Source organism: Moschus berezovskii, chromosome 1 (genome assembly GCF_049115385.1).
Source record: "Moschus berezovskii isolate FMDL1 chromosome 1, NW_MosBer_1.0, whole genome shotgun sequence".
In the NCBI taxonomy this organism is placed as follows: domain Eukaryota; kingdom Metazoa; phylum Chordata; class Mammalia; order Artiodactyla; family Moschidae; genus Moschus; species Moschus berezovskii.
In genome coordinates, this window is record NC_142460.1 from 164,974,442 (window position 1) to 164,992,962 (window position 18,521).

The 18,521-nt window shown below is 43.2% G+C and overlaps 1 protein-coding gene across 1 annotated transcript in view; it reads left to right on the forward strand.

Moving 5' to 3' along the window:
* The window catches only part of BACE2 (beta-secretase 2), a 115,561-nt gene that overhangs the window by 70,181 nt on the left and 26,859 nt on the right, over positions 1-18,521 (forward strand). The window contains exons 7-8 of the mRNA XM_055414207.2: positions 3,386-3,535; positions 7,745-7,913. Coding sequence (XP_055270182.2) covers positions 3,386-3,535; positions 7,745-7,913 — 319 coding nt within the window. The remainder of the gene's footprint in view (positions 1-3,385; positions 3,536-7,744; positions 7,914-18,521) is intronic.

Below are 18,521 nucleotides of genomic sequence, written 5' to 3' on the forward strand. Positions count from 1 at the left end.
ATACTCCTTTTCCTATTTGGAACCAGTCTGTTCCATGTACAGTTCTGACTGTTGCTTCCTGACCTGCATACAGGTTTCTCAAGAGGCAGGTCAGGTGGTCTGGTATTCCCATCTCTTTCAGAATTTTCCACAGTTTATTGTGATTCACACAGTCAAAGGCTTTGGCATAGTCAATGAATGTACCTAGGTCTGTAGTTCTGTTTAATTACTGAGGTATAGTTAATTCGCAGTGTTGTATTTTTTTCCAGTGCACAGCAATGTAATTCAGATATACGTAGATATAGATATGTAGAGATAGATCCTTTTCAGATTCTAGAGTCCCTTGGACAACAAGGAGACCAAACCAGTCCATCCTAAAGGAAATCAACTTTGAATATTCATTGGAAGGACAGACGCTGAAGCTGAAGCTCCAAAATTTTGGCCACTTTATGACAAGAACTGACTCACTAGAAAAGAGCCTGATGCTGGAAAAGATTGAGGGCAGGAGGAGAAGGGGCTCAACAGAGGATGAGATGGTTCAATGGCATCACTGACTCAATGGACATGAATTTAAGCAAACTCTGGAAGATAATGAAGGACAGGGAAGCCTGGCATACTGCAGTCCGTGGGATCTCGAAAAATCAAATGTGACTTAGCGACTGAACAGCAATATAGGTTATTGCTGCTGCTGCTAAGTCACTTCAGTCGTGTCCGACTCTGTGTGATCCCATAGACGGAAGCCCACCAGGCTCCCCCGTCCCTGGGATTCTCCAGGCAAGAACACTGGAGTGGGTTGCCATTTCCTTCTCCAATGTGTGAAAGTGAAAAGTGAAAGTGAAGTCGCTCAGTCATGTCTGACTCGTTATTACAAGATATTAAATACAGTTCCCAGTGCTATATGTTAGTCTATTTTTTAAATGAGCCCAGTAGGGAGTTTTATGTTCGATGGGGACCAGGGCTCCCCGCCTGTTCAGCTGTGATGCCCTTTTTGTCTCAAGCCCAGTGCTTCTCCATCTGCAGAATCCAGCAGCAGGATGATACCTTCTGTAAACTGACTTCTGACTTTCAACTCTCTGGTCTGAATGTCCAGACTGTCCCCCAAGACACAAGGCTTGGCCCCCTGGAAGCCTTCCAAACTCAAAGGCACCACTTGGAGGCAGACGGTCCCCTACCCACTCCTGCACTGTGCCCCTTAGGCAGATTACTTGGCCCCTCTGAGCCTCATTCTTCACCTGGAGATTGGAGCTCTGTGCCCTCCATGCAGGCCCCACCACGCTTCACTCTTCCTGAAACCCAGCAAGGTGACCGCCCCTCCCCCTCTCAACTCATCCAGCAGGGAGTTCTTCCCTATGATACATATTTCAAACCGACTTTTATAAAATGCACAAATATTGGGTTGGCAAAAAAATTGGAACTTTTTGGCCAACCCAACACATTAAGGCTTTAGACACTTTGCAGCTCAGCACTGCAGTGGGTGAAGAGACCGCAGGCCCTTCCTTCTGGTTGTCTGCCCTGAGGAGGCAGCTCCTGCCCCGCCTGGTCCTGAACAGGCAGCTCTCACCGTGTGTTCATCCGGGGACACCGTGTTTTTCTCAGTTGCTGTCCTCGGCCTCCACAGCAACCATGCTTACCTGCCTTATCTGTTCTCTCGGCTTCCACAACACCCTCCTCTTGGAACTTCCTCCCCACCCTGTGCCCTGCTTCATGGGGGTTTCCTTTGCTGGCGTGTGTCTCAGGGTGGGTCCTGCACCCCCTCCCTTCTCCCTGCACCCTCTCCTAAGTGATCCCATCCATGGCCACACCATCACTTCCCACCCATTGGTCACTGACTTTCAAATGCTTCTGTCTAGCCCAGGCTGACTCCCTGGAGGTTAGATTCAAAGAAGTGACCTACACAAATGCTGCTAGAATGCCTTAATGACATCTCATGAGCTCAGATCCCTGAAAACTGATCTCTGATAAACGCCTGATGGTGCCTGTGGGTCGCTCCCAGCTGCAACTCCTGCCCCTTCCTGTCCTTAGTACCAGCCTTCTTGGCCTCATGGTGTCCAGTGGGACAGGTTTCGTGCTCTGCCTGCCCTTCCCCACCTCTCCCTAACACTCACCTACTGCTCAACTTAGCTCATGGACGTCTTCCTCCGGAACCTCGACAGACACCTCTTCCTTCCAATCAACCTCTTCTAGCTCCACCTCACATCCACTTCACATCCCCTGTCCCATGCCTTCCTAGCTCCACCCCTGTCCCATGCCCTCCTAGCTCCACCCCTGTCCCATGCTCTCCTAGCTCCATCCCTGTCCCATGCCCTCCTAGCTCCACCCCTGTCCCATGCCCTCCTAGACCCCCTGCATCAGGTGTCCTCTTAACTCTGCCCCATCACAGGCACCTCTGCTACTGATCTGAGCAGGGCAATGTGCTGGGTGTGTGGAAAGAAACCCATCCGACACAGTCCTTCTCTCTGGGAGCTGGCAGGAACAGAGGAGGTCTGCTCTTAGAGACCACTGGATCTGGTAAGAGGGCTCAGGAGTGATTTGTAATCAACTTACAGATTCAGCAACTAGTGGACGAGCATGATCAGCTTTACCCTTCCGCCCCCTGATGAGAGGCGTCGGTGAACACTCTGTGCTCTTGGTCATTCATTATTTTCCTCCACGAACATTCCCTGTGTCTTTCCTGTGGGCCAGGTTTTAGGCCTATGGAGAGGAGATGGGGGAGCCGACAGCAGACCTGTATCCTTAGAGGAATCAGTTTCTCCTGCAAGAAACAGAAGTTAACCAACCACACCAATAAATGTAAAATTATAACTGCTATAAAGAGAAAGGCTAAGGAGGAGAGATAACATGGTGGGATACAGCACTGTGGGGGGGGGGGTAATCAAGGAGGGCTTCCTGGACAAGGTGGCATTGGAGTTGAGATCTGGAGGAGAAAGAAGATGTTCCAGAAGAGCAGAGGGTCCCTATAGGGCTGTGGACCAGGAGGAAACTTACTGGGCTCAGGGAATGTTTAGGGAAGGTGATGACCAAAAGGGCTTTGAGCACGTTTAAAATCTGATCTCTCTTCTAAAGGGTATTGCCTACTACAGTGTGACCCTGGGTGACTTATTTCACCTCTTTGAGCACTGGTTTCCTCTTCTGTAAAGTGGAGGGGACGCTGTTACTGCACTGATACAGGTGTTGAGGACTAAGTGCCTGTGGCAGGTCTAATATCACATGCCTGGGTAATTTTAATAATTTTGATTTTTGTCATCACCATCACTCTTCCAGAGGACTGATGTCTCCACTTTGCTGTCCAAATTAAACAGAGTTTATCGCCTTGGGCATCTGGTGAGGTGACAAGGAGAGCTGGGAGCTACTTCCTGTTGATGTGCCAGACTTGTCACTGTTTGTCGTGTGATCTTGCTTTGTCTAGATTCCAGAATTCTCTGAAGGTTTCTGGACTGGTTCCCAGCTGGCATGCTGGACGAATTCTGAAACACCTTGGTCTTATTTCCCTAAAATCTCCATCTACCTGAGAGACGAGAACTCCAGCAGATCATTCCGTATAACTATCCTGCCTCAGGTACGAACATAGATTTGTGCTTTTGTCTTTTTAACATGAAACATGCAAAAGTAAAGCACTTCATGCATAATACATGCGTTTTGATATCACACCTGTATTAGGCAGCAATTGCTGTGATAACGCCACATAACAAGCAACCATAAAACACAGCAGCTTTCATCAGTGAGCTGTTATTCCTGCTCGTGAGTCTGGGCAGGTCTGCTGGTCTCTGCAGGCTCATGACCCTGGGCAGCTGGTGGTTGGCCAGGGATAGGTTGGCCTCGGTTTAGGATGGTCTCAGGTGGCCTCACTTGCATGTCTGGTGGCTTGGCTAATGGAGAGATAAGACCATTGTCTCACCATCCTGGCTCACAGGGTGACAGCAGGATTCTGTGAGACAGAAAGCAGACACACGGGGTCTCCTGAAGTTCAGGCCCAGAACTGGACTCCTAAACACTACCATATTTCCCAAACCAGGCCAAGGGCAGCCCAGATTCCCAAGGTGGGGATGAAGATGCCAGTCCCCAATGGGAAGAACTGCAAGGCCACATCACAAGGGTGTGCCTACCAGGAAAGTTCAAGAATTGAGGACATTTTTGCAATAAGTACCAATAACACCAATATATGTTTGCTGCTGCTAAGTCACTTCAGTCGTGTCCAACTCTGTGTGAGCCCATAGACGGAAGCCCACCAGGCTCCCCCATCCCTGGGATTCTCCAGGCAAGAACACTGGAGTGGGTTGCCATTTCCTTCTCCAATATATGTTCAGTTCCAATTTATTTATAAACAGAAAATAAAATTGGATCCTCAGAGATGAAGCTGTGCGTTTTTCCATAGTCAATAAATCATTGACTCCTCCTTCATCCGAAGCATCTGTCCTCCCCCGTCTCACCTCTCCCTGCTCTCTCCATCCCCAGAGCCCTCACTCACATCCCCTCTCACTCCCATCTCAGGGCCCACCAGCGTGCCTTCCACACACCCCCACCCTGTCTTCCTTCCGAAACCATTGCCAGACTCCTCTTGCTAAGCCGCAGCTCTCCACCCCACTACTGCAGTCCTGGAGGCTCGCCACTGTTGCTCTCCTTGACCTCACAGGACCCACCCTGGTTCTCCAGCCTGTTTCCTGCTGCACCCTTGCCCTTCCTTCCCCTGTTGGGGGCTGTCCTCCAGTACTGGGTGCCTGCTCCATCTCCTCACTTTGCTTCCCGCCCACTGCCTGAAATGCCCCCGTCCTCCCCACTCCATCTGTGTATCCACATTCTTCCCATCCTTGAAGACCCAACGCAAACAACTCTTCTTTGTTGAACCTCTGCCGAGCAGAATGGTCCACTTGTGAGCCTGCCTTGCAAACTTATAATGCATGTTTTCTAGTCCACTCATCTGGCCCGGAATCATATCTTCAGGGTTGGGTTTATGCGGTTGCCTTTTTCATTTGACTTCTTTTTTCTTTAATTGCACACACACTTATATTTCTTCCCCCATTAAATTATTAATTCCTTGAAGATGAGAATCACGAGATTCCAAGATCATCTTTCGTTTTCTAACACTGCTCTGTGGTGAGGGGGTGGTGCATAGTAACTGTTTGTTGAATGGACAGATGAATGTGGCTTTGTTGCAGTTTGATGAATTTGAGATAAAGGAGTGGGACTGGGGGATAGGGAAGGAGGAATAATTTCAGAAGAAAAAAGTAAATGATAAATATTGCCTTTTCCCTGTTCTCAACTTTATTTGGAGAAGTGCATTCCAAAAATGGAGAGCTGTTAGGGTTAGGATTGAAAGCTTTAAGAGAAATAACAGCCCAACAGAGGACACACACAGAGCCGGAGGCCTGAGTTAAACTTGCAGCACTGCCCTTGACTCACACTATAACTCTGAACGGTCACATCTCCCTTTCTGTGTGTGTCCCTTTAAGGATAAAAAGAGAAATAATAATACGCCAAAGACATTTTCAGAAGACTGCAATATCCTTGGATGAACAGCACTGCGTAGGGTGATGTGAGAATGATATGTTTTCAGCGCCTTTAAAATTATGTGCTCTTTGTGATTAAATTTTGGTCAGGCCACCAGCAAAATGTGGACATTATTTCGCCAGTGTGGTTTGTCACTAAACTTGAAACCCAGCTTGAGGACAGAGGTAAATGTGAGCTGGAGAATAAATGACGTGTGGGTGAGTCAACAGTCGGGGACTCTAAGAAGCAGGAGGAAAGCAGGCCTGCAGGGTGAAGTCTGTCATTACATCCAGGGCCGGCAGTAGCCATCTGAGCTGAAGATCCACTGGGGCCCATCAACTGCTTTCAGGACCAAGTGCTGGGAGAGCGTGAAAAGATAATGAAAGAGGTCTGGGAGTATTGCATTTAATTTGCACATCTCTGCATACGAATTCAGTTTTATTCTCACTTATGAGGCTGAAGATATCTCTTGGTTGACTTTGACATGTCCACATTTTCAGTCTTTAAAAATCTGCTTTCCCCTGTTGTCCTGATTTCTCCTCCATCATCCCCATCCCAATTGCTTTCCATTGCCTTGATGGGAAAGGATGACAGTCATGAACCATCACCTGATGAGAACCTCATGAGCCCCATATTCTGGTAACACACCCTTGGGGACAGCGCAGGGGGCCCCCTCCCACCCCTGCCTGATTGAAGCCCTTCCTGACATTCAGAGCAATCATCAAGGCTCCTGGTCACCCAAGTTTTAGAATGAGGTCCCTACCCAGGACCATCCAGGCATCAGCAGCAGTAGATGGATGATCAATTCTAAGCGCAGAAGAGTCACATCAAAAAACAGAGTGCCTGTGCCCAACTCTATTTTCCAAAACCACGTGGGCTGACTCCTGTGTGTGTGTGCTCAGTCATTCAGTCATGTCCAGCTCTTAGAGACCCCATGGACTGTAGCCCGCCAGACTTCTCTGCCCATTGGATTCTCCAGGCAAGAATACTGGAGTGAGTAGCCATTTCCTTCAGGGGATATTCCCAACCTAGGAATCCAACCTGGGTCTCCCCCGCTGGAGGCAGATTCTTTACCACCTGAGCCACCAGGAAATCCTATTTGGCTTATTTTAAAAAGCAGCCCCGGCCCACAGGGAAATTCTGATGTTTTTCATATAATCCTAAAAACATAAATAGTTTCAATCTAAATACCACCAGATTGTCTATTTGTGCTATTTAAGTTTGAAGGCAGGCATTTTACTCTGAGACCTAGCAACACTGGAGCTTTCTCAACACGTTACAAAATTTACAGTCTGGAGTTTTTACTGGAAGTCAATGGGGACACACACAGAAAGGTCAGAGTGAAAGATACAAATTCAGTTTGCATCATGTTTGTGTCAGTGTCATCAGTTGCATTTTGTTTGATGATTTTGGGGGCTTTTATTATGGAATTCTTTCATTCAAAGGTAGGAGTGTGTGTGTTCTAGGACCCGCTTACAGGGCCTTAAATGGAAGTGTTTTAGTAGCAGGCAGCTAAATACATCCACTACCTTTTCTCAATTTACATTGACCCTCAGGAGAAGTTGTCTATTTCATTACACTGATCAAGCTCATCCATTTAACACACACTTACTGAGGTCCTACTGTGTGCAGAGTATATACGAGATACCTAGGAGCCAAGAACAGAGCTGAGAATAGGATAATTCCTTGCCTTGAAGAAGGGTTTACAGACAGACACCAATCAGTGCCTGATTTAAAACCGCTGTACCCGCCCCCTGGACATGGCAGCTGGTTGATGTCCAGTGGGTGATGACTCCAGAGCCACCCATTTGTGCCCTTGCACACCTTCCTGCCTGGAGACCCCCTCCCTCTGGTCTTCACTGCACATGGCAAGTACACTGATGTTCATCTTCCTCATATGTCATTTTGATCATGTGTGTTTTGATCATGCAGAGAACATGTTATTCATCTTTGTATTGCTGGTACCAAGGACAGTGTCCAGGCCTTATGAAGTGTTCAGTAAGTGCTGAGCAGATAGGTGGTGGGTGGATGGATGACAGATGGACAACTCCTGGATGGGTGTACCTGTGTACAACCAGAGGTGCTGTGCATGCTCCTATACTTTAGCAGGTTCATCACCAGGCACATGGTCCCAAGTCCCAGATGGCAGGGCTGGGATCATCCTCTCCATTCTCTGCAGCTCCGATGGCACCTTGGAGGGTCTGAGCACACAGTGACCTCAACAGTTCTGTGATGTTGCCTGATCTGTCCTTTTTCTCTTTTGCTCTTTCCTCTTCAACAGCTTTACATTCAGCCCATGATGGGGGCTGGCCTGAATTATGAATGTTACCGGTTTGGCATCTCGCCTTCCACCAACGCACTGGTGATTGGTGCTACCGTCATGGAGGGCTTCTACGTGGTCTTTGACAGAGCTCGGAAGAGAGTGGGCTTCGCAGCCAGCCCCTGTGCAGGTAAGCGATGCTCACGTCAGACAGGGAACCTCGGGAGAGCACCTAATGTCAGATGACTGACTTGGAAGCAGGTCTTGATGACAGGTCAATGCTGTTGAATTGTTTCACTCATGCCTGTCATCAATAATCAAAATCTTATCAACAGAATGTACTGTGCGGGTTGCAGAAAGGAATCAGAATAATTCATGCCAAACTTTTAGTCCGGTGCTGTTGTCATTTTTCAGTCACTAAATCACGTCTGACTCCTTGTGACCGCATGGACTGCAACATGCCAGGCTTCCCCGTCCTTCACTATCTCCTAGAGTTTGCTCAGCCTCACGTCCATTGAGATGGTGATGCCACCCAACCATCTCATCCTCTGTCGTCCCCTTCTCCTCCTGTCCTTGATCTTTCCCAGCATCAGGGTCGTTTCCAATGAGTTGGCTCTTCGCATCTGGTGGCCAAAGTATTGTGGCTTCAGCTTCAGCATCAGTCCTTCCAATGACTATTCAGGGTTGATTTCCTGTAGGACTGACTGATTTGATCTCCTTGCTGTCAGTGCTGAGCACACAGCAAATGCACAATGAATGTTAGTCGTTATAGTCATCTCTCATACTAAACTTAAAATGGCATCTCATACCAGGAATAACAATACTCTATGGGACCTTGGGGATGAATTACAGTTTTTGGACAATGAAAGCAAAATGAATAAAAAAGAAAATTCATAGATAAGCTGTGTATATTTTCTTCTTCAAAGATAGCCTCATTATGAAATAAGAGTTAAATGCCTGTCATTGCCATTTTCTGAATCCTAAAATCTTAAAACTAAGGAGTCCATTTTTCTCATAGAATGTTTTTGAAGAGATGATACGAGGATGACACAGCAGTATTATTCAGCGATGTCTAGCTTGACAACTGGGTGGCTCTTCAGAAAAACCAGGAGAGCACAATAAAGCTGATAGGGTGGTTAAACCCATTCCACTTGGAAACGTCTGTAGAGTAAGCAGTTTGCTTGAAATGGAGTGTTCCCATAGCACACGGTTTAGAGGGAGGATCAGGTACTTCTGACTAATAGCTGAAGCTAGCAAAAAAAGGCAGATCTCAGAAGTGGCAGGAAATTGAATTGCTAGAGGGATGAAGAAAGCGCACGCAGCAGGGTGGAGGCTGGGAGAGATGTTGCACTGAAGACAGGGTTTCAGAGGGTGGAAGACATCCCACTGCATTGAATTTGGATTCAGGAATATCCTTGAGTTGTGCTGATATCATGCTAAAGGTGATTGTTCGGTCACTCAGTCATGTCCGACTCTCTGTGATCCCATGGACTGCAACATGCCAGGTTTCCCTGTCCTTCACTGTCTCCCAGTTTGCTCAGACTCATGTCCATTGAGTTGATGATGCCATCCAACCATCTCATCTTCTGTCACCTCCCTCCCCTCAATCTTTCCCAGCATCAAGGTCTTCTCCAGTGAGTGGGCTCTTCACATCAGGTGGCCAAAGTGCTGGAGATTCAGCTTCACCATCAGTCCTTCCAAAGTATATTCAGGGTTGATTTCCTTTAGGATTGACTGGTTTGATTTCCGTGCTGTGCAAGGGACTCTCAAGAGTCAGCACCACAGTTCAAAAGCAATTCTTTAGCGATCAGGGGAAGAACAAGAAATGTGAAGTAGATAAGCACTAACAACAAAAAGATAAAACAGAAGAAAATTGAGGGTTACAGTGAAATACATGACTATTATTTAGTGAAGGAAAGAAAATATGAATTTTATTTTTAAAAATAGCCTTAAACATTAGCTGTAGCTGTAGGACTGATAGGGAAGCTGCCGACCATCCTGGTAGCCTACACTTGAACTAGACTTTGGCTTTGATATAAGACCAGTGGAGATATTTGGAAGGGAGTAAAGGAGGTGAGGGTATACAGGGAAAATGCCAAATGCTCACAGGTGACTTACTCAGGAGGAGAGGTTTCAGTTTTTATTTCTTACTGTCTAAATTGCTAAATCATGGTCGTAAAATAGAGGCCCAGTAAACAAAGCAGGTAAATGATGCTTCATATTCTCATTTCAACAACACTGTCTATTCCCACTAAGTAAACAACAATATGGAAGACAGAAGATAAATAGTAAATGGAAAAATCGTATCTGGACTATTGTTGTTCAGTCTCTAAGTCATGTCCTACTCTTGCAACCCCATGGAATATAGCCCACCAGGCTCCTCTGTCCGTGGGATTCTCCAGGCAAGAATACTGGAGTGGGTTGCCAATTCCTCCTCCAGGGGATCTTCCCGACCCAAGGATCAAACCCATGTCTCCCACGTTGGCAGGCGTATTCTTTACCACTGAGCCACCAGGGAAGCCCATCTGGACTATAGGCCACTTCATATTCTCTATAAATAAATCATCCCACCCCAGGTACAGATTCGATGTCTTGCAGTATATCTTAAATACCAACGTGGATTTCTTTGACTTTAGTGAATAGACTTGGTACCTTGAGGTTTGTCACTTTTTCAGTCATGAGTAAATGTCTACCTTTCAGGTGTGTATTCACTCTTTCAACCAGCTAGATTATCACTGAAAAAGCGCTTTCTCTGCAACCTGAAACACTATTGTACCTCCTCCCATGACTCTTTGCCGTCTTCAACCCAGAGGATCTAAGAAATAGAGCAATTTTCTCCACAATTTCTACTGTCTTGCTAAATACCATTAAAGTAGAGGCTACTATGGCAACAGCCATTAGATCGTCCACTTAATATATCAGAGAGCATAATAACTGCATGTTTCTGAGTGAATTGCTGTTGGAAACAGTTTAATATTAAGCGTCTCTAAGTAGAGCAGAAATGGTTTGGACCTAACAGAAGTATAAGATATTAAGAAGATGTGGCAAGAATACACAGAAGAACAGTACAAAAAAGATCTTCACAACCCAGATAATCACAATGGTATGATCACTCACCTAAATCCAGACATCCTGGAATGGGGAGTCAACTGGGCCTTAGGAAGCCATCACTACGAACAAAGCTAGTGGAGGTGATGGACTTCCAGTTGAGCTATTTCAAATCCTAATAGATAATGCTGTGTAAGTGCTGTACTCAATATGCCAGCAAATCTGGAAAACTCAGCAGTGGCCACAGGACTGGAAAAGGTCAGTTTTCATTCCAATCCCAAAGAAAGGAAATGCCAAAGAATGCTCAGACTACCACACAGTTGCTCTCATCTCACATGCTAGCAAAGTAATGCTCAAAATTCTCCAAGCCAGGCTTTAAAAGTATGTGACACATGAACTTCCAGATGTTCAAGCAGGTTTTAGAAAAGGCAGAGGAACAAGAGATCAAATTGCCAACAGCCACTGGATCATCGAAAATGCAAGAGAGTTCCAGAAAAACATCTACTTCTGCTTTATTAACTATGCCAAAGCCTTTGACTGTGTGGATCACAATAAACTGTGGAAAATTCTTCAAGAGATTGGAATACCAGTCCACTTTACCTGCCTCCTGAGAAATGTGTATGCAGGTCAAGAAGCAACAGTTAGAACTGGACATGGAACAACAGACTGGTTCCAAATAGGAAAAGGAGTACGTCAAGGCTGTATATTGTCACTCTGCTTATTTAACTTCTATGCAGAGTACATCATGAGGAACGCTGGACTAGAAGAAGCACAAGCTGGAATCAAGATTGCCGGGAGAAATATCAATAACCTCAGATATGCAGATGACACCACCCTTATGACAGAAAGCGAAGAACTAAAGAGCCTCTTGATGAAACTGAAAGAGGAGACTGAAAAAGTTGGCTTAAAACTCGATATTCAGAAAACTAAGATCATGGCATCTGGTCCCACCACTTCATGGCAAATAGGTGGGGAAACAATGAAAACAGTGACAGACTTTATTATTTTGGGCTCTAAAATCACGGCAGATGGTGACTTCAGCCATGAAGTTAAAAGATGCTTGCTCCTTGGAACAAAAGTTATGACCCGCCTAAACAGCATATTAAAAAGTAGAGGCATGAGAAGGGTTCAGGAGGGGGAACTTATGTAAACCCGGGGCAAATTCATATCAATGTATGGCAAAACCAACCAATATAATATTGTAAAATAATTTGCCTCCAATAAAAAATAAATTAATTACCTAAAAAAAAAAGGCTTTAAAAATTTTTTATTAAAGTATAGTTGATTTACAAAAAAAAAAAAATAAAATAAAAAGCAGAGGCATTACTTTGCAAACAAACGTCCATCTAGTCAAAGCTATGGTTTTTCCAGTAGTCATGTATAGATTTTCTTTCTAAAAAGAAAGCTGAGCACCAAAGAATTGATGCTTTTGAATTGCGGTCTCAGACAAAGACTCTTGAGAGTCCCTTGGACTGCAAGGAGATCCAATCAGTCCATTCTAAAGGAAATCAGTCCTGAATATTCATTGGAAGGACTGATGCTATTGCTGAAGCTCCAATACTTTGGCCACCTGATGTGAAGAACTGACTTGTTGGAAAAGAGCCTGATGCTGTGAAAGTTTGAAGGTGGGAGGATAAGGGGATGACAGGGGATGGATGAGGTGGTTGGGTGGCATCACCGACTCGATGGAAGTGACTTTGAGCAAGCTCCAGTAGTTGGTGATGGCCAGGGAGACCTGGCATGCTGCAGTCCGTGGGGTCACAGGGAGTCAGACATGACTGAGCGACTGAACTGAAGCAGAGCTACATTCTTCCCTACATTTCACCATGCATTCTTTGTTAGGTGTTCTTATACAAGTTTTGTTGCTATTTTTTTTTAATGTATTTAAGTTCTTGGTCAGATATGACCTAAATCAAATCCTTTATGATTATACAGTGGAAGTAAGAAATAGATTTAAGGGACTAGATCTGATAGAGTGCCTGATGAACTATGGACGGAGGTTCGTGACATTGTACAGGAGACAGGGACCAAGACCATCCCCATGGAAAAGAAATGCAAAAAAGCAAAATGGCTGCCTGAGGAGGCCTTACAAATAGCTGTGAAAAGAAGAGAAGCGAAAAGCAAAGGAGAAAAGGAAAGATATAAGCTTCTGAATGCAGAGTTCCAAAGAATAGCAAGGAAAGATAAGAAAGCCTTCCTCAGCGATCAATGCAAAGAAATAGAGGAAAACAACAGAATAGGAAAGACAAGAGATCTCTTCAAGAAAATTAGAGATTCCAAGGGAACATTTCATGCAAAGATGGGCTCGATAAAGGACAGAAATGGTATGGACCTAACAGAAGCAGAAGATATTAAGAAGAGGTGGCAAGAATACACAGAACTGTACCAAAAAAAAAAAAGGTTCTTGATACTTAAACATTAGATTTTACCAGCTGTGGGAATATACTCTGTGTCTCCTCTTTAGTGCAGATTGTTTAGCCATTACAGTAATTACATCCCTCAGGGCAGCAATTAGGAGCCAGACAGTGGAATAAAGTGCCATAGTAAGTGGAAGAGATATGCTGCCTTTCTTTTTCTTTTTTAAAGTGTTTATTTTTAAGTTATAACATGTTTGAAATAAAATTTTTTCAGTTGCAAGGAGCCATATATTATGCACATACTTGGGAACACTCAGATGTAACAAATGCTAACCTTTTGTCATATTTTCTTCAGAAATTCATTACAGAAATAGATAAATATAGCCAACGCCCTATCCCACTGCCTTCCCAGAATTAATCCTTATCCTGAAATTTGTGTATATTCTTTTCATAATTACAGCATGTTTGTAACTTCACTATGTGACTGTAACTATCTTGGATTAGTTATTGATTTCTGTGTAACAGTTACCTGCAAATTTAGCAGCACTTCACAGCTTTCTGCATGTACTGAGGGTCAGGAATTGAGAGGGGGCTCAGCTGGGTGGTCCTGGCCCAGAGTCTTTATGGGGCTGCAGAAACCTGCAGCTAGCGGGGTGCTTCCAGGCTCACTCACTTGGTTGTTGGCCAAAGCCCTCTTTCCTTGCCATATGGACCTCATCACTGGCCAGCCCAAATGTTCACAAGGCAGGGCACTGATCACCCCAGAACAAGTGACCCCAGAGAGAGACAGAGCAAATAGAGTCCCTGACACGAAGCCACGGCCCTTTTACAATCTAATCTTAAAAGCTTGTGTCATTTTTTAATCTATTATATAACCTATCACTTATACCTACACTCTTGATCACACAGAGCCACCTTGGTACTATATAACCTGGCAGAGGACCACATGGAATAAATATTAAGCAGCAGGGAATCATGGCGGGTCATCTTAGAAGCTGCCTGCTCAGTTCAGTCGCTCAGTCATGTCCAACTCTTTGCGACCCCATGGACTGCAGCATGCCAGGCTTCCCTGTCCATCACCACCTCCTGGAGCTTGCACAAACTCATGTCCACCAAGTCAGTGATGCCATCCAAACATCTCATCCTCTGTCATCCCCTTCTTCTCTTGCCTTCAATCTTTCCCAGCATCAGGCTCTTTTCCAACGAGTCAGTTCTTCACATCAGATGGCCAAAGTATTGGAGCTTCAGCTTCAGCATCAGTCCTTCCAGTGAATATTCAGGACTTCTTTCCTTTAGGATGGACTGGTTAGATCTCCTTGCAGTCTAAGGGACTCTCAAGAGTCTTCTCCGACACCACAGTTCAAAAGCATCAATTCTTAGGTGCTCAGCTTTCTTTATGGTTCAACTCTCACATCCATACGTGACTGGTGGAAAAACCATAGTTTTGAGTAGACAGACCTTTGCTGGCAAAGTAATGTCTCTGCTTTTTAATATGCTGTCTAGGTTTGTCAGAGCTTTTCTTCCAAGGAGCAAGTGTCTTTTAATTTCATGGCTGAAGTCGCCATTTGCAGTGATTTTGGAGCCCAGTAAAATAAAGTTTGTTACTGTTTCCACTATTTCCCCATCTATTTGCCATGAAGTGATGGGACCTGATTTTTGCATGTTGAGTTTTAAGCCAGCTTTTTCACTCTCCTCTTTCACTTTCATCAAGAGGCTCTTTATTTCCTTTTCGCCTTCTTTCATAAGGGTGGTGTCATCTGTATATCTGAGGTTATTGATATTTCTCCAGGCAGTCTTGATTCCAGCTTGTGCTTCATCCAGCCTGGCATTTTGCATGATGTACTCTGCATAGAAGTTAAATAAGCAGGGTGACAATATACAGCCTTGATGTACTCCTTTCCCAAATTTGAACCAGTATACTTTTCCATGTCTGGTTCTGTTGCTTCTTGACCTGCATACACATTTCTCAGGAGGCAGATAAGGTGGTCTGGTATTCCAGTCTCTTGAATTTTCCACAGTTTGTTGTGATCCACACAGTCAAAGGCTTTGGCATAGTTAATAAAGCAGAAGTAGATGTTTTTCTGGAACTCTTGCATTTTCGATGATCCAGTGGCTGTTGGCAGTTTGATCTCTTGTTCCTCTGCCTTTTCTAAAACCTGCTTGAACATCTGAAAGTTCACATGTCACATACTTTTAAAGCCTGGCTTGGAGAATTTTGAGCATTACTTTGCTAGCATGTGAGATGACAGCAACTGTGTGGTAGTCTGAGCATTCTTTGGCATTTCCTTTCTTTGGGATTGGAATGAAAACTGACCTTTTCCAGTCCTGTGGCCACTGCTGAGTTTTCCAGATTTGCTGGCATATTGAGTACAGCACTTACACAGCATCATCTTTTAGGGTTTGAAATAGCTCAACTGGAAGTCCATCACCTCCACTAGCTTTGTTCGTAGTGATGGTTGGCTTCCTAAGGCCCAGTTGACTTCCCATTCCAGGATGTCTGGCGCTAGGTGAGAGATCACACCATTGTAGTTATCTGGGTCATGAAGATCTTTTTTTGTATAGTTCTGTGTATTCTTGCCACCTCTTCTTAATATCTTCTCCCTGTGTTAGGTACGTACCATTTCTGTCCTTTATAGAGCCCATCTTTGCCTGAAATATTCCCTTGGTATGTCTAATTTTCTTGAAGAGATCTCTAGTCTTTCCCATTCTATCGTTTTCCTCTATTTCTTTGTATTGATCATTTAGGAAGGCTTTCTTATCTCTACTTGCTATTCTTTAGAACTGTGCATTCGGATGGATGTATCTTTCCTTTTCTCCTTTGCCTTTCGCTTCTCTTCTTTTCTCAGCTATTTGTAAGGCCTCCTCAGACAACCAATGTGCCTTTTTGCATTTTTTTTTCCCTTGGGAATTGTTTTGATCACCCCCTCCTGTACAATGTCATGAACCTCCATCCATAGTTCTTCAGGCACTCTATCAGATCTAATCCCTTGAATTCCTTCTTCAAGAATACTGAAGTGGGTTGCATTCCCTTCTCCAGGGAATCTTCCTGACCCAGGGATCAAACCCAGGTGTCCTGCATTGCAGAAAGATTCTTTACCGTCTGAGCCACCAGGGAAAGCTAGAAGCTGCCTGCTATGTACTTATAAATGAGTAATTGTAACAACAACAAAAAAATAGGTTGGTTTGTTTTGGTGTTTGGGCATTTTAAAATTTATATGAATGCTATGGTGCTTTGCATATTCATGTCAACTTGCTTTGATTGCTCAACATCATGTTTGCTAGATTTTCCAATGTGAATGAGTACAGGTCATTCATTGTGACTGCTGTGTCCCATTATGAGTATACCCAGATCATTTAGCTAGTCCTACCTTGATTAACGCTTGGGTGGTTTCTCATATTTCAATTATAAACTGTACTATGCTGAACATCTTTGTGCACATGAATGAGAACTTCTGTAAATGGAATTTGTAGGTGACTTGTATGCCAACCTCCAGTATTAATGGCTGCTATCATATTTTTCTTTGAAGCAGCTGGAATACCAGAGTTATACAAGAATTTTCATTCTGTCAAAATATTACCATATTCATTTCATTTTGTTTTGCTTTTGTCAATACGTTATGTGAAATAGTGTCACATATTAATTAACTCCTCCTGAAATTACATAACTTTTGATATGTCTATGGACTGTTTAACCTTTTTATCTGATAGTGAATTTTTCTGGTAGCAATTTGTGTCCATTTTTCTATTTAGTTTTTATTGACATGCCTAGGCCTGGCGTGCTGTGATTCATGGGGTCGCGGAGAGTCGGACATGACTGAGCGACTGAACTGAACTGAACTGAAGTTCTTTCTATATTTGATAAACTATTTTTCTGGGTTACATGCATGGTAATTATTTTCTCCTAATCTCTCTGGCTTTTCTTGGGTTTGGTCTCTTATTTATGCTTTTTAAATTTAGTGAAATAAAATTTACTAATCCCTTTTTAAGGCTCTTATTCTGTATCTTTTTTGAGAAATTCTTCATTACTCTAAAAAATAGAAATTATTTTTCTTCTAAAGATATGATATACTTTTGTTTCATTTTCTTCTAAAATGTGAAGTAGGAATCTAATTTTTATGAGGCCATTGAATTTTCTGAGCATCATTTTTTGCTTATATGCTTTTCTAAACACTTTTTCCAATATTTCACTGTGAAAAATTTTGATATACAAAAAGACTAAAAGTAATAAAACAATTTTCTGCATACCAACCATCTGGATTTAATTTTAACATTTTGCCATATATGGGTATATGTGTATATGTGTGTATGTATGGTTTGCTGAACCATTTGCAAATAAGATGCAATGTTATGGCATTTCACCCCTAAATATTTCATTATTATCTCAAAAATAAGTATATCCTCCTATATAATCATATCAATATGAAACCTAAAATGTAACAATACTTACCTAATATCATGTAATATCTAAACCATAGTCCAATTTCCCCATTTGAAGGCCAGTTGTTTTATAGAATAGATCATACTCAAATTTATTGGAGTATTTCTTGATGGTATCACTTAATATGTTTGTTTGACATCATATTCAAATTTCCTGTATACTTGAGCTTCAGTCTAAGGCTTGATTAGATTCAGGTTAAATATGTTTTGCAAGGTACCTACTAAACTTTCATAGCATCTTTACCATGTGTATATATCTGGGTCTATTTCTGAGAATTCTCTTCTGTCCCAGGAGGGGCACTTTTGTATTCTTGTGCTATAACATATGGTTTTAATTCCTGTAGTTAAAAGAAGACTCACTGTCTTGTAGGGGTTCGACTCTTTCTCCTTATTCTTCTTTAAAATTGTACTGTCTACCTTTGTTGTTTTATTTGGCTTGTCAAAATCTCTGAAGAATCATACCAAGATTTTGGTCAGAAACATACTGAATTTGTAGGTTAACTTAAGAAGAAATCAAATCTTTCCTGTATGAGTCTTTTCCCTATAAATGTGCTAAATCCCATTTGTTTAGGTAATCTTTTATGTCTGACACCAATGCTCTGTAATTTTCTCTAAACAGGTCTTAACAGATATACTTATTACCTCTCTATTGCTATGAGAGTATTTAAAAATGTACATTCTAATGGATTGTTTGGTATACAGGCATTCAGTTTATTTTGTATATCAATCTTCTATCAAGCCACCTTGCTGGATTCTCCTTTTTAAAAATAGTTATTAGAGTCACTTGGATTTTCTTTGAAAAGTTATATGATCTGCAAATAGTACATTTTTATCATTTCTAATCTTTTATCTTTTGTTTTTACTTTGTGATGCTTTTAGAGGCAATATTGAATAGAAATGGTAATGGAAAAGTTTTCCTTAATTTAATGGGAGTAATCATTATATTTTACCGTTGA